This window comes from Acipenser ruthenus, chromosome 9 (assembly GCF_902713425.1).
Source record: "Acipenser ruthenus chromosome 9, fAciRut3.2 maternal haplotype, whole genome shotgun sequence".
Taxonomy (NCBI): Eukaryota; Metazoa; Chordata; class Actinopteri; order Acipenseriformes; family Acipenseridae; genus Acipenser; species Acipenser ruthenus.
Genome location: NC_081197.1, coordinates 53,803,748 through 53,820,694, shown reverse-complemented (window position 1 = coordinate 53,820,694; position 16,947 = coordinate 53,803,748). Strand labels below are relative to the sequence as shown.

The following is a 16,947-nucleotide window of genomic DNA, read 5'->3' as shown; positions in this document are numbered from 1 at the left end:
GGATCCTCAAAACTAAGGAAGCACCTGCAGAGAATTGATTACTGCTATGTACTAAAAAATAATAAATAAATAAATAAAGAAAGAAATAAATAAATGAATAGTCTTTATTGTGGCATCCTTACAGTCTGACCCTCTCAGATTTAAGTCGTTCTGCGAGTAATGCACTTTGCGATGGCTTGGGTATAATTACCTATTATGTAATTGATACATTTCGTTAGGTTCCCTGGTTCCTTGAAATAGAAATGTATCCATTACATTATCTTCGGTCGCTGTATACGTTACATGCAGCAGGCTGAAGAAGAAAAAGATCGACTGGCGCTGTTCAACAGTCACCACGGAGTCTAGTCTCTTCCAGGAGGGGTGCAGACTGGTGTGATGACGTTGCCGGTCACTGCGTGACAGCTGTGGTAAGTCTCAGAATTTTCAGGTAAACAAAGTTAACCCATTATGTAATGGATACATTTCTATTTCAGGGAACCAGGGTTATGATAATAACCTAACGTTTTCTTCCGTTTCTTTTCAACAGTTCCCCAGGTCACCTCTGTAAATGTTCAAAACTGATCCTAGCTATTAGTTTGCCTTGCCCACCTTGCTGGTGGTCTTAACTTGGGTCACAAGCCATATGTGTCTATATTGCACGAGGATACGCAGCAAATGCATATTGTTTTGGCAGGGATGCTTTGTTTTTTGTTAAAAAATACACACATTTCTAGCTTTTAATACAGTTTCTGTCTCCTCTCTAGCTTTGCATGGTCTCACTAAGTCTCTTCAGGACACTTCTTTCTCTGAACTGCGAGGATTTCATGTTGCAGCTTGTTCTCAGGTAATGCATAGTTTACAAAGCAGGGTGCAATTGGTCATGGTTTTAGTGTTCCATAGGAAAATCCCCTTCAATTGGGGAGGGGCAAACGCTGTAAATCACTGAACTAGCACCTGCTAAAATAGCGTCTTACAATTGGCCTTTTCTGCAGGCCTGTCTTATGAGCTTGGGATAACTACTAATTAAAGACTGGGGTTAAGATTTTTGAAATGATGGACTTGCTATCAGTGTACACTCTGTACTGGATACTTTATGCTGAAAAGAAAATCTGTCCGGGCAACTCTGTAAATGAGTGAAAATAAGCACAACGATAAACTAGGCATTGCAAGAATGAAATACAATTAGCAATTAACGTAATTTGTCACTTCTTCTGTTTGAAATAAAAATTAAGTGAAACAGAATCAGGCTCAGTCAAGATATGAAGGTAAAAACAAGTGACATTGTTTTGTAATTCACAGCTTTTATTGGGTTTAATTAGGAAACACAATCCTCTCAAAATAAGTTTTAAGGGACATCATGTGATCAAGAATAAAACCTAAACTCAAGCCCTAATCATAGGATATAGCAATTTAGAATCCCTATAGAATTAAGAGGGGGGTGGGGTGGGGGGGAGCATTTCCACTTTTGTATGTTTATTTAAACCAAATCAGAAAACATAGCAAACAGTCACAGTATTCCTGGTGTCTCTAACCAAAAAAAAAATGAGGCCTGCAGTAGATGACCTCAGCTGAAGGGCTGGGGAGACCAGTGAACTGTACATGGTACACGGTAAAATCATGAACCAACAGCCACTTCCACACACAGTCCCTCCCTCCCTGACAGTCTCTCCCTCCCTCTTCTTGTTACAGGTACCTCCTTCCATGCACCCACGTGATGCTAAGTCAACGCCGCGCTGTCAGGGAGACTGACCTCTATGGCAAGTCAGCTGATAAGTTCATGTCTCTCATCCCAGAGTGCTGCCGACTGGACCTGGGTACTGCTGAGCGTGAGGAAGAACCTGCCTATTGGGGGAAAGGTGATGCATATGGCGTTGAAATCTTGAACAGTAGCTTTTGAACCTTTTCTGTTAATACCTGATTTGATGACGGCACTCATATTTACTGTACAGATTTATCCGTGTGTTCATTATTTTAAACATCTCTGATTTGCCTGTTAACAGCATAGATGTTTTGTATTCCAGGGCCAGGAAGCCCCAGTGTTGAGTCCCCAGTCTCCAAGCCCAACACCCCATCCCGTCTGGCTCTGTTTATTCGCCAGCAGAGCATAGGCTCTAGTTCGAATGCGGAGCCTCCTCAATCCCCGAACAGAGTTGGAACAATCTCTCCTGAAAGCCCCATGCACCAGGGCTCCGAGCAGGGGGATATGGAGTCTGGATATATAGAGTACCTGCGGGATGCTCAGAAGAACATTGAGTTCTGTGCCTGGGCCTGCCGTAGCTGGTCTGCACCCTACGATGGGGAGGATCCTTCTCCCATCAGTGCCCCACCTCCACCCCCACTGGCTTGCTTAAATATCAATGCAGAGCACCTCAGCAGTCAGCAGGTGATGCCAAACCGACCCAGGTCAGACAGTGCAGAGCGCAAACCCAGTCAACAGCAGACAACAAACCGGTCCAAACCAGACTGGGAGAGCACAGAACAGGACAGTGGAGAGTGGGATATCACTATTGGAAAGAACTCTATCATAGTTACTCCACGCACCAAGAAACGGAGCCTGCAGAGGGAGATGCCTAACCCACCGTCTCCCACCTCATCCTCCTCCCTGCTTCCAGGAGCCTCTGCCAGGAGCTACCCCTTAGGACAAGGAGAGGATCACCCCCTCTTCAATGGGATCAGGCAGGTGGTGACAAACTCCACGGAGGGGCAGGATGGGGGTATGGAGGTAAAGAAGGTTCGGAGGGATTCTGGAGAGAACAGTTGTGGGGGGCATAACGGAGCCCAGGATGAGAACCATCCTGACACCAGTGAGCACTATACTGAAAACTGCCAGGGTTCAGGAGAACTACAAGTCAGCCAGCGTTCACTGGGGTCAGAGGTCACCAAAGGTATACTGGGGCCACAGGTACCCAAGGGTTTGTTGGGGTCGCAAGTCAGCCAGGTTTCATATGGGTCACAGCGTAGTGAGGAGGAGCTCTCTGTACTCAGCGAACGTAATGTGCCAACTCGGAGCTTGGAGTCGGTGGAGAGCTTGATTGAGGAGCTGCTGGACCGAGCCCCAGGAGAGACCAATGGATCTGGGATCAGCATTGAGGCATTCAGCCAGGAGCTGAAGGAGCTGGAGGAGACAGTGCGGGAGCAGCATGCCCAGAGAGGGCAGGAGGATCCTGGCAGTGCAAACAATGGCAGCCAGGGTGGAGTGTGTGCCCCACTCCCCTCTCACAAAGAAGAGGAGGAGAGGCCCCCCACCCATGAACAAGAACTTGCTGATACAGGGTCCCCTAAACTGAAGAATGTGCCCACCCTGTTTAGTCCGACCAGAACATTGGGGCAGCCTCTCAGCCAACCCTACACAGGTATGTAACTGAGTGCATAGGGAATATTGGGGTACACTAGTTTAAAGTCTTTCTGAACAAGCTTAAAGGTATTTACAACAAAACACATGAATTACCACAGGTGCCTAGTGTGTTGTGCATATTCACACCCTGTGTATGCCCTCGAGTGAGCTGGGATATGCGTTGTTTTATTCACACACAGTAGTGTTTAGCCAGTCAGTGGACTACACTGTCTCGCAGTGTTCTGTGAAAATGTTGGATTCACATTTTGATGACAGACATGAAAAATCGGGAATATTCTAAGGAAGCTGGTAGTAAACAAATCAATTGACATTGAAAGCATATCTCCGGAATTGTTTTTGAAATATCAAGATCATATAATCTTTTATAGTTATTCCCATAAGATTATCCTAGTAAATCCTATAAGAAACTTTAGAATCTAATAGGATTTAAAAGGATGCTCTATAATTATAAAGAAGATGTATGCGGTCTCGCAGGATTCACTGACGACAAAAACTATGAACAAAATCTGTGTCATCTTGTATTTTGATTCTATGAACAGCTTACGCCTCCCTAAAGGTATGTGTTTTAAGCAACAACTAAGTCTTACTTTATAACTATCATAGCTGGTGCAACCTGTGAAAAGTTAGTAGTATGTAAAATCAATGTTAGTAAAGACTTATGCTTTAACTAAGCTAAGTAAGGGCTGTAAGGGTGTGGGGAAGGTGCACGCGTGCGTCATGTGTGCCATTTCACAGAGTGGTCTATGGAGAGGGATGCAGAAATGGTTAGACCTATTTTAAGTTGCCTAAAGAGTACCTATCCAGGACAGTTTGAATGCAGATGTTCTGTATATCTATAAATTATGCATTTTTGTAAGTTTGATGGTTTTAAATCTGTTTGGTAAATAATTTAATATGTTTATATAAAAGGGTATATTCCGGGCGAGGGGCTAACAGGTGGGGTATGTATACCGGGTCCTAGACCTCACTCAGAGAAAGGGAGAGCTAGAGGAGGTTGACTAATAATACCGGAAAGGGACTGGGCTGTGGTAAAATACTTATAGCAGTTTCCAGCTATTTTAATGATTGTTGTAGTTGTTTTTTGTTTTGTTTCTGAGCCAAGCTTGCTGTAGCTAGTTTTATGAACTGTTCCTGCACTGTTTCTACCTGTTCCTGCTTGTTGGCTAATAAAACCCAAGCCACCTGGTTTAAGCGTATCTCCTGTGTCATCGCTTCCTCCTTGCACTGCAACATCTTGTGCATCAGTCACTCACAGAATTGATCATTGCCTGTTAGGTTCTAGAATACCACTGTATATGTTAATATGAACAGATATCTTGACAGGTGGTCAAATCTTTGAATTATCCTCCAAAGACAAATATTTCCTTAACAGACTATTTTTGTTTATTCAAAACAATACAATGAAGCTTGCTCACACCTGGAAGTCTTTGAAGCTAGCATAAGTGGGGATATTTTCCTGGCAGTCTCTTGGAAGCAGACTTTCCAAAATCTCCCCTCAGCCAGAAGATATTATTTCCAAAAGATAACATTTAAATTTGAATAAATCTTTATAACCTATACAATATATATTAATAAATTGTATATCTTTTATCCTCCACATCATTGGTTCCCAGCATCCCCAGGATCCATTGTTTAATATACTGCAACATGTGACCAAAAAGTCTGGGTTTTCTGTAATACAAATTAAAAAAGAAAAAAAAAAGTACGGTTCAATCCACTCACTTGCGTGTTTGTTTGTGACTTGCGTGTTTGTGGTGAATAAGCGACTGGATTCCTGATCTTAGTCCCCCCCCCCCCCTCAACATAACCTACCAATTTACCCATCTGTGGAAGGTAAATCTATATACTAAATACAATATTCGGTATTTAGAGAGAGTCAGGAATACAATATTATCATGTCTTTATTTGCATTAGTGCAGTATCGGTACAGTTAAAAAAAAAAAAAAAAAATCACATTTTTTTGGGGAGGGGAAGGGTACATTTTAGGGGGTGTGTGTTTCGACTTGGAAATGGGGAGCACACGAGACTGAGAGGGAAGATTTACAGAAAACAAAAACACTGTAACAGCCTAGTACTAGTGGGAGGAGACTCGGTGAACGCAGTAGCTAACTACACACAGAGTAGCAACGTCTCTGACCTATATATTATTTTTATTAATATTTTTATTAAAACTCATTTCGTAGGACGCAAGTGCTCGTCTCTCCCGAAGAAACGAAGTGCGTTCCCTTTCAAGAAGGGAATATTAACCATTGCAAATGGGTGTTTCCCTTTAAGACACCCGAACTGAAAACTCTATGCCAAAGACTCTCGATAGGGCAGGGTCACGCTGCTGAGGAACAACAAAACAGCAGCGCGCCCTTCCAGTAATGCCATTTTCTTTTTTCAGCCATGCTGATTACTCCTGAGAGCAGATAATGTATCTTTCTCCTCTATATACCTATTATTAGTGCTATATATTCTATATTACAGAATCGCTGAAGTATAAAATTATTTCGAGCTATATTTCTGTTTTAGTCTGTGCTAGGTTAGTCCCACCGCGGCCTTGTGTGCCGTGGGAAGCCTGCGGCTCGATTAGCCATTCCTCCCCAGGATCATAGTACATTGGACACCTTCGGAGTACATTAATATTTATTTTTCTTAAAGTGTATTCTGTATTTATTATATTTAGATAAATATAAGAATATTTTGTGGACTGTGGGTTTTGTGTTCGTTCCACTGGTGCGTTTATATGGTTTTCTGTGAAATTCCAAGCAGCTTGTAGGCGTTCCTACTAGCAGCTCGATGCTGTTTTAGTACTGCTTTTGTAGTACTATTACAAAGGTGTTTTGAAGCAGGTTTTTCGTATTTTCGTGCGTGAATTTAGAGTTGGCCAGTGGCTGACTCGCAGGTGGCCTCCCCTGTTGATTCACCACATACAGTAACTGCGACTCGTCGCCCCCGATCCTTAGGGACCGAGGTTACTGTTTCAGTGCAGGCTGCTGCTGGTTTGGTGTTCGCACTGACTACGCAGTTTAGCCAGTTCGAGGTTACTGCTTTGGTACCAAGTGCTAGTGTTGGCACTGCGTGTCAGTACCGAGCACCAAGTGCAGTGTGCAGGTACTAATATACAGTACAAAAAAAATTGCACTTTATAGTGTATTACACACTGTTGCACAGCATTGTTAACATGTCTGGGTTCCATGCATGTACCTCTTGCAAGGCCAAGCTGCCTGCAAAGGCCGGTCACATGGAGTGCATTGTGTGCCTCGGACCCAAACAAGCGCAGTAGTCTTTTGACAGACATCATATATCTAGCTCTACTTCTCATTCCTTGTCGTCTTCCTACAGTTCCCCCTCACCTTCCCCCACTCCAAAGCAGAGGAGGAGGAAGAAAGCCCACCGATCACGTTCGGCAGGCAGGGGGCAGATCGACAAGATTTGGGAGGTGGTTTCAAGCCAGCAAGCAATCCTTGCAGAGCTGTTGAAAGAGCGCTCGGCTCCACCGTCGAGTGAGACCGATAGGAGCTGAGAAAAAACGAAAAAAAAACAAACAAAAAAAAACAAAGAGGCGTATCTGAGCAATACACATAGCCCCGGCACCACAGAGATAACACAGCCATAAACAAACAAGATAGCTGATTCCGCATCCAGAGCTCAAAGAATATCACGGACATTTGCAGAGCTTTTTAAGATGTTATAGTAATAAAATAATGACTTGGATCGCATTATTGAGGAGTTTGGTGATAAAACGAGTGATCAGGAGATGTTTTATCAGTATGCACGACTATGAAGAGGTATGTGAAAAATACAGCGAACAAGGGGTGGGGCGGGGCTGGAGATGCAGTACTGAGTGTCCTGTTGATATGCAGTGCCTTTTAAACCTGTTTTACTGTGGAAAAAAATACTTTTAAACGGAGCGTCTAAAATAAACTGCACATGTGAAAATAAATTGGACCGGACACGCCTGAGACGTGCTGAATAAATGGACCGTAAAGGGTTAAACCATTGGTCAATAATGGTGTACATGGGTAAGTACTAGTAAGTTACATTGAACCACAGGTTAATACTGATGTGCACCAATAAATGCTTATAAATATAGTGGTATGCATGTAAATATGTAAAGATTAGTAAATATGAGAGTACCCAGGTCTCACTCCTAGTCTCTTCCCCAGGTCCCTTCATTGCGGTGCTGTTTGCCAAGCTGGAGAACATGCTGCAGAACTCTCTGTACGTGAATATCCTTCTCACTGGAATCCTATCACAGTTAGCCTGCTACCCCCAACCCCTGCTCCGCTCCTTCCTGCTAAACACCAACATGGTCTTCCAACCCAGTGTCAAGTCACTCATCCAGGTATGGCCCCTCCCTCACCCCTATTCTCATGTTCTCGCCTAGCTCCCCACTCCTTTCATATTTCTCCTTTGTATTCCTTCATTTTGTCCATCACCCCACCCTCCTCTTTTTTCTGTTCTCTTTTGACCATACACTTCCTTCACCCAAAACTGGGTATCTAATCTGCAACCTGGCCCTTTATATTGTGGATTTACCATACAGCCTTTATGCATATGCTATACCTGCCTTGATTCTGGGGTACAGTAAAGATATACTACATGAGTTGTATTGGCTGCTTCTCTCCCTGAAGTATAATTAGGGCTTCTGATTTTTCGGTTTTAACCGATGTGAACACCGATTTAAAACACCCCCGATACAAAAAAATTGAAATCGGAGACCGCAGAGGTGTCCCCAAGTTTCATAAAATATAAAGCTGTGTGTCATCTGCACAGCTGTGAAAATATTCACTATGTTTACGAAATATCTGCCCCAGCAGAAGCTTCTATAAAGAAAATAATATGGGACCAAGAATGGAACCCTGGGGAACGCCACAGGTAATTGTAGATAATCCTGATGCTCAATCTAAACACAATTCTGTCGATAACTAAGATAGGACTCAAACCAATTTAGTACAGTTCCAGACAACCGTACACATTTTGTAAGGCGATACATTAAAATGGTAGGATCAGCACTTTCAAATGCTGCACTTGGGTCTAGTAAAGCCAGAATGGAAACAGACTCAGACAAGTGCAGAGTATGTACTATGAGCAGGTCAAAAACCTTTGGAAGAAACATATTAAGTTGATTGGCTGCTACCTTCTCCAAGATCTTAGCTATAAAAGGTTAAAGGTTAAAATTATTAAAAACTGTGGGATCGAAATTAGATTTTTGGAGTAACAGCTTGTGATGCAGAGAACGCCTCAGGATTAAATGCATTCCATCACTAGTACTAGTGGTTCCAGTGGTCTGGAACCAACTCCCCAGTGGTCTGGAACCAACTCCCCAGTAATGTTGTTGAAGCTGACACCCTGGGATCCTTCAAGAAGCTGCTTGATGAGATTCTGGGATCAATAAGCTACTAACAACCAAACGAGCAAGATGGGCTGAATGGCCTCCTCTTGTTTGTAAACTTTCTAATGTTCTTATGTGCCTATGTTCTTACCCTACCTTTGATTGAAAGGGACATTTTCTTCAAAGCTGGCGCTTATGATTGTTTGTGTGTATTTGTAGCATTGTAAATGTATACATTTTAACGAGGGCTTAGTAAAGGAAAAGAGAAAAGACTTACCTTAGAGGGGCTTGTTCAGAGTGTCAGGTTCAGTTTGCTTGTAACCTGTAAAAAAGGAAAATGTATGCGTGAGTTTTGGGGTTACACAGTGATTGTTTGTGTACATTGCAAAGAATAGGTGCACATATTCTTTGCAATTGCAGAATGGGTGGCTGGCGCAGTAATAAGGTTAAGTAAAAAGGGTAAGAACGGCCGGTAATATTTTGTAATTTAACCTCTCTATTTTGACGTATCACGACATCACCGCGAGTCCAAGACTGCGCAAACATCATCGCGAGGGACATTACAGCACCGACCATTACAGCGGCTGCCCATAACAGCGCTACAACATCACCGCGCCGAACTACAATTCAATTCCCAGAAGACTCTGCGAAGTTCAAAAACGCGTCACTTACCTGGAACTCCCCCCGCCCCCCTCAGTATGCAAGTTTTAATATGACTTAGCAGTGTCAGTGAGACTCGTAGTGCACAATTGTAAAGCAGTTGCACACCAGGCTTGATGAAGATCTCTTGCAGATCGAAATGTTGATCTTGGGTATAATAAAAAATATAAACACTTTGGAGCATAATATATAAGTGTGCGGGTACTATGTTTGTTTAACTTTAAAATCTTTCTACCCTGCACCTTGAAAGACTTTGGATGTGTCTCTGTTTTCTCTTTGTTTACTAGCAGCCCCCCATCCCATTTCTCAGAGCGTCCATTTCTCAAGGAGGAAATAAACAGTGGTTGTTGTTACCGCTATTTTGGCCCCAAAACTGCTTTTGGTGTGTTTCTTTTGTCCGTCGCCACCGCAATACATAGAAACTTTTATTTGCACGTTTGGCAGGGCACCTAAAAATGTAATCATGTAAGCTGCTAGAGAATAGATTTATACCGTGTGTGTGTGCATATACAGTGGTCGTCCAACGTTTACAAACCCTAATTTATGGCAGTGTAACACCTTACAGTTAAAGTTGAATACTTGTATATAGTACATTCCTATAAACACCCCTATTTATTTATGGTAAATGTATGTAGATGGTACATTCCTAAAATCCCCCTCTTCTGTTTTCTAATATTATTGTTAATGTGTGTTAGAATAGTCCAGGGGAGGGGCTAGGGTGGGCAGGAGTGTAAATACCTGGAGTTGGGTCATTCAGGGAGAGGTTGTAGGCTCTGGTTGTCGAGTCTGCTGAGTAGTTTGCCTTTGACAGTCCTGTGCATCCTCCTGTTTTGTTTTGTTTTTTTTGTATTAGTTTATAGCCGAGGTTGGGTTACATTTTGAAGTGTTTTATTTCTTTTTGTTGTCTTTTCTTCTGGGCCTCAATTTTTTTGTTTTGTTTTTGCATTTCTGTTACTTCTGATTGTTTCCTGCACAACATCAGCCTCTTGACAACACAGCAGTTTTAAAAGCAGTTGGTACTGTTCCAGTTGACAAAGATCTGTTATTAATTTCTAAAACAATGTCACAAGTGGAAGAGTTAATCTGCATTACTAATTTATTCCGATATTGTAATGTAATAAGGGAAAATGATTCCATGAAAGAAATCATTGGTCTAATCTGCACATTAAAGAGTAAGTAGCATGATTCTGAAAAATATAGCGTTACACGCCCCCACATGTTTCTACAACTGTTTACATAATGTACCTGTCATTTTTCTTTTCATTGTTAACATCTGACGGATTATTGCCCACATTGTCACACAGATAACTCTGCAATAATGATCCATGATGTAGTACAGAACAAAAAAGCCAAAGCACTTGTTATATTTTTTTTATCACTCTTCCTGCAGTGATTTAGAGCACAGATCTCAAACCCCAGTGCACTAGAGCAGCAATTTTGAAAAGAGCTTTGAAACAGAGTTTAAAGTTTTAAGTGTAAAAAGTTGTCAGGATGTTAACAATGAAAAGAAAAATTACAAGTATGTTATTTAAATAGTTGCAGCACGTGGGGATGTATAACGCTATATTTTTAGGTACCCTGCTACTTACTCTTTAAAAATGTGATCCCTAATATTAGTAATTATTTGGAAAATAATTAAGAAATGCCTCACAGTTAGCTGGGGTGGCTTCGATATGAGGGAGTGCATTAGAGGACAGGTCTCGGAGTTAGCTGGAGTGGCTTTGATATGAGGGGGTGCATTAGAGGATGGATTAACTAATTTATCAATAGTGGAAAAGAGGGCCCTGGAATGATCTATTTGCATTAATAAGTTTTGAGAAATTAAGAGCATCAGGCTTCCTCTCAGAGCTTTATTGTGCTCCCCCCTATGCTGTTTCCAGATATACCAATGAACAGTGATAGCCTCAGAATATCAGAGAGCCTGGATGCAGCTGATTAATTTAACATCAACATGTGTATTAAAATCAAAGTAAAAGGACCCTAATGTGTTTGGCAGAAAGCATTGACAAATGAAGAATAATATTCATTATTTTCTTGTTTAATATTGTGATTTGTGTGACCAAATAGTGGCAAGTCAGACCTTTTTAAATGTTCTCAGCTCCTAATAAGTTGCAGATTTCAAGTTGCTTATAAAATGTTATAGCTAACTTGAAATCTGCAACTGGTTAAGAGCCAAAAACAAGTAAAAAGGTCTAATTAAGCTAATTGTTAGTTCAATTAAGGGTTGAGTTAAGTAATTGAGAGCTTAGTTGAAATGAAAACCAGCAGACTCATGGGGTCCCCAGGACCAGGGTTAGGAAGCCTGCCCTAGAGATCTGCATACAGCCAAAGAACAATGGGAGCCATCTGATTGTTAACTTCTATTTTTAAGCAAATCAGTCAACTGTATGTGTTCTCCCACTCCCCTCCATCTCTAGTTTAAATCATTAGCTAAGTGACGTTCAATATTTTCTGCCAGTCTACTTGTCCGCAGCTTATTTAAATAATACCCAGAGGTTCCCCAGAAACAGTCCCAATTATTTATAAAACCAATACCTTCTTGTGTACACCAGCCAGCTAACCACCCTGCTGTAAATTTCATCACCTTTACCAGCTACTGGTAATAAGCCTGATTTTTTTTAAATGATTTTACTTCCCAGTTTTTTTTTTTATTTATTTCTTTGTCCGAGATTTGAAACTTCTGTCTGATTTATCATTTGTACCAACATGTACAATCACAGAATCTCTTCTGTTGGTATGAACAGTTTTGCTAATTCTCTGTTCAATATCCTTAACTTTAGCACCAGGGAGACGAGTCACAGTTCTATTTACAAGATCTGTAAGTCAGTGTCTGCAAATAGCATGACCTAAAAATAGGTCATGTTGTTTTCTTCTGTGTCACTATCATCACTACTTAACATCTGAAACCTATTAACCTGACTGATTTCTGCAGGATCCTTAAGATTTGCTCTTCCTTTCTTCTTTTGAGGATAATTTAGGTCTTTTATTTACATAAAGTAATCAAAGAAACTACCAAATGATACCACAAAACTGTACCGGAAGCCATAATAGTAGTACAGTATTTCATGTTAGATTTTGAAATGTCATTTTCTGTAATTTTTTTTTCCAGTTTTTCCATAAGTATATGGAAAACTACAAAGTGGTTTGCATTTCAAATACATAATATTATTCAGACTTTATGACGCTAATTAAGGCCCACTCTTTATCTTGCATATTAAACTGCAGCATATGAGTCCTTATAGTGTATGACTGAAATCTACAATAATATACATGAGAAATTGGTAAAGTGAGTTTGGACATACAAGCATAAAATTATTATAAAAATCTTGAAATAACCTGGGTTTTTTTTGTGTAGAATATGGGACTTTTATTTTGATACTTTGCCGAAATCTGTGCTATTTTGAACACCGGAACTTAGTGTTGCTAGCTTCACATGCTGGTCATGATCAATGTTTCTTCTCTACAGCAGATCTTCATCCACACCTCCATATTTATTTGCCTGTCAGTCCCTTATAGTCTCCCTCCCACTCTCATTTCCCCTCTTTCTCTCTCGCTGTCTCTCTTGCTGTAGGTCCTGGGCTCAGTAAAGAATAGGATTGAAGCCTTTGCTGCTACTCAGGCGGATTTTCCAGTGATGCTGCGCAAGGCCAGAAAGTACCTGGTGGCACGAGGGAAGCTGGACTGGGCAGACTCGCCCATCACTGTGCCAAACTTAAGGAGGTCAGATACACTAGGTAAGAGTGTGTGTGCACACCTTGCTGGTGATCTTAACTTACAGGCATATGCTTTTCAAGGTAGCAAGTGAATAACTTTATTTTCACCTTATTTACATTTCTTGTTCGTTTTGGTGTTAACAGATGTGTAGTAATTTAGTTAAGTACAAGAGAAATGTTCTGATGAGTGACATTACAATAATATTCCTCTTGCAAGACAGATTATATCTAGTAAGTCTAGATTTACTGAGGATACTGATCACTTGATCTCTTGTTTGTTCATCTACAGTAAGAAGTCGGAAGCCCTCACTGGGCGAGCTGATCCTGCGTCATACCAACAGTCCGACGCGGGCACGACAGGCAGCCCAAATGGCATTCGCTCATGTGAGAGACGGAGGGCAGGTGCTGCACAGCGCCCTGTTCAGGGGTTCGGCAGTTGGGACAGTGGAACGCCAGAACGAGGCACTGCGAGTAAAGAATGCAGTCTACTGCGGCATCATTTTCTCAGAGTTCTTGAAGGAGCTGGCCGCGCTTGCACAGGAACACGCTGTCACCACGCCCTTCCCTCGCTGCCAAGACACAGAGGAGTAATGCTAGAACACCAGGACACTGGTTATTATGGGGTTGAGCATGAGGGTCCAGGAAATCAACTCTGTGCCCTCTCAGAGGAGCAAGAACTATGGGGAAGAACGATGTGATTCAGGGAAGCAGAGGAATGTTCAGACTAGATATTCTATTCCCACCCCTTATTTTGTGACTGCAGCCACACTATTATTCTTCAGTGATGTTAGTGGGAGATGTAGGGGAGACACAGGTATCAAAAAGATGGAGGTGTGAACATTTTAATCTGGGGTTACTGAATTGTGCACCTTGACTTTCCCATCCCTGTCGTTCTACTCCTCAAGGAGGACTCTTGGGTGACAGTCCTTTTAGTTTTTTTATAAACTTTTTTAAACATATCAGTAGCGAGGGACTCTCACGCTACACAAGATCCATGTAGTCTTCCTGCTGTACACCGTACACCATATCGCTTCAGTCAACTGGATCTCAGCTTATCACCGTCTGTCTGCCTGTCAGTCTTAAAGACTGTGTCTGCCTTACAACAGAAAGCGCTTGCTCAGTCTTTCTCACTCGCTGGGGGAAGCATTTTTCAAGTCAATCACAATAATGAGAGCATGTGGTCAAAGACCCCACTTCGCATGAGAAGTGAAATTCCAGCAGGAAGGTGTGGGTGGGTTTATCTTGGTGAAGATGTAGTTATTAATTACCAGGGCTGGTTTGGTAGTCCTGAATTTTGCCGTCACTGATTGGAGTAATGGTGGCGTTTATCCCATGCCATGATACTGGAAATGGTCAGATTAAATGGTTAAGAACATAAGAATGAAGTTACAAACAAAGAAGATCATACAGGCCATTTGCATTCACAATGTGCAGCTTCAATCCATCCTGAATGAAACTCTAAATGAATTTCAGACTGAAGTCTCAGTTTTTTAAAGGCGTCATTAGTACTATTTCAGTTTTTAACTCTATTAAATGTCTTTGTATTTGAGAGTTATAATTGTTAAGTTGGTACATGTCTAATACTCCGTCTACTGAAATATATGCTGTATGTCTCAATGTTGTCCACTTTTTTGTGCACTCATAAAATCCCCAATATCTGCCAAAGCGAATTCTGATGTCACGCAAGCTGTCTATAATGCTGGTCTTTTCTTTTCCAGGACCCATTGTATAATTATGTATCGCACAAATGCAGCGCAGTTTCAGTTGAACATGGATTCGTACCAAGGTACTATGAGACTTGCGTCCTCATTCTATTTTCTCCAGTTGCACAAGCTTACAGCAGTTATACAGAGAATCATACTGTAATGCATGCAATAATGCATTATTACATTTTGTACTGGAGAGTAAGTGGCTCAGAATTGGGGAGTTGTAAGTGTACGTGTTAAGTAAGTGAGCGGATCAGAGCGAGCATTTTTCCATTCACTATGATCCCTGATGAAATCCGTTCTGTAGCTCTGAGCTGCTCAGAGGGAGCAGGTCTGAGCATGCCGTTAAGTGGATTCTTTCACTGAGCAGCTCACTTACTTAACACACCTAGTAACATTTCAAGAGTAGGGATGCAATGGTTATGATTTTCCTAAACCGAAACTGACATTTATATATTTTATATATATAGGGCAGCAGTGTGGAGTAGTGGTTAGGGCTCTGGACTCTTGACCAGAGGGTCGTGGGTTCAATCCCAAGTGGGAGACACTGCTGCTGTGCCCTTGAGCAAGGTACTTTACCTAGATTGCTCCAGTAAAAGCCCAACTGTATAAATGGGTAATTGTATGTAAAAAAAATAATGTGATATCTTGTAACAATTGTAAGTCGCCCTGGATAAGGGCATCTGCTAAGAAATAATATATATATATATATATATATATATATATATATATATATATATATATATATATATATATATATATATATATATATTTTTTTTTTTTTATACACACACACACACATGAAAAAGCATCGGCAATCTCAGCACTAAGCCGGCGGTATTTTCAGGAGCTCATCACACTTTCCTGCATGTAGACGGTTCATATTAACATCCCTTAATAATTTTGATATGGTAACATAAATGTAAGTTATGACAAGACTTTCCTGATTGCCCTCAGTAGGGATAACTGCATCTCTAGATGTCTAGGGCTGTATTATTTTTAGGTTTGTTGATGAAAGGTGCTGGTGGTAGCAGGCATATGCAAACACTCAGCCTGTGTACCCTACCCTTTTGTTTAAAAAAAAAAAAAAAAAAAACAATCCGAAGTCAAAAGCAGGCCTGGTTCTAGCTTTAGTTTTTGCTGACATGCATGTAAATCTAGGTGACATTTTTTATTAGAATATAGTTTAAAAAGCTGCCAAACATCTCAGTATCTTTGACGCCAACTAAATAATTGCAATTTTGAAAACCATAAACTGCAGTTCTACTCAGACGTGATTTTGCTCATGATTTTCCACTTTCAGTCGACTGGCAGAGACGGTGGTACCAGGAAAATAACAATAAATTAAAAAAAAAGTTTAATGTCTCTTAATACATTATTTTATTCTTTGTACAATGTGTCCAATTGTATAATACATTGGTATGAGTGATGCTATACCACTGTATTTTAACTTATTTATCACAGTTACATATATTTCTTGATTTTTAAACAAAGTGTGTAATAATGGTATATCCTGTTCCCTTGGCTGCACAAATTCAGTTTGGTTTTTTCGGTTTTAAACTTTCATTTTGGTTTTACCGAAAACCGATTGGACGTCAAACAGCTGAAAGAGTTGATCAAAAATTGTCAGACCTTTATTTGTATACAGAACAGAAAATGAATGTTCTGCCGATTTTAAACATGTATAATATAATGCCTGCTTTTTATTCTTAATTTTTTTTTTATTGTATTTTTCTCTCATTGAGCTTCACTCAGGGCCTCATTGTCTGCCTGGCTTAAAAAAATACAGCAATCAGGATGATTTGATTGGCTGACAGGCTGTCCTAAACCTACAGTGAACCCCATCGAATACAAACATTCTACGGTGTGTGTCGTGTCTCATATGAGAGTGATTGTCCTGCTTTTTGTGGTTTGTTTGATCTTGTTCTCTGTTTGAATTGAGTTGCTTTCATTTTATCCACAAAGTATTTTTTTTCTTTCAAATGGTTAAGCCATGAGAGAACTGTTTTATCTCATGTGCCAGATATTACAATGCCGTTAGCAGTTCATGTATAACGTTAAATGCGCAATCATACATTCTGAGGTAAAGGGTGTTCTGGCTCATTGTAGCCTCACTTTAGCCAGACTTTTTGGTGACATTTCATCTCGGACAGATTTTAGCTTGCGACAGAAATCTCACAGAAGCATATAAATCATGCTCTTCTATAGTTTCAC

At 40.9% G+C, this 16,947-nt stretch overlaps 1 protein-coding gene across 1 annotated transcript in view; it reads left to right on the top strand.

Annotated features, from left to right (window-relative positions):
- LOC117405987 (FHF complex subunit HOOK-interacting protein 1B-like) overlaps nucleotides 1-15,437 on the top strand; it is a 31,169-nt gene extending 15,732 nt beyond the window's left edge. The window contains exons 7-12 of the mRNA XM_034009598.3: nucleotides 744-823; nucleotides 1,669-1,835; nucleotides 2,001-3,332; nucleotides 7,486-7,664; nucleotides 12,886-13,048; nucleotides 13,317-15,437. Of these exons, the coding sequence (XP_033865489.3) occupies nucleotides 744-823; nucleotides 1,669-1,835; nucleotides 2,001-3,332; nucleotides 7,486-7,664; nucleotides 12,886-13,048; nucleotides 13,317-13,618 (2,223 nt within the window). The 3' untranslated portion in view covers nucleotides 13,619-15,437. The remainder of the gene's footprint in view (nucleotides 1-743; nucleotides 824-1,668; nucleotides 1,836-2,000; nucleotides 3,333-7,485; nucleotides 7,665-12,885; nucleotides 13,049-13,316) is intronic.
- The last annotated feature ends 1,510 nt before the right edge of the window (nucleotides 15,438-16,947 follow it).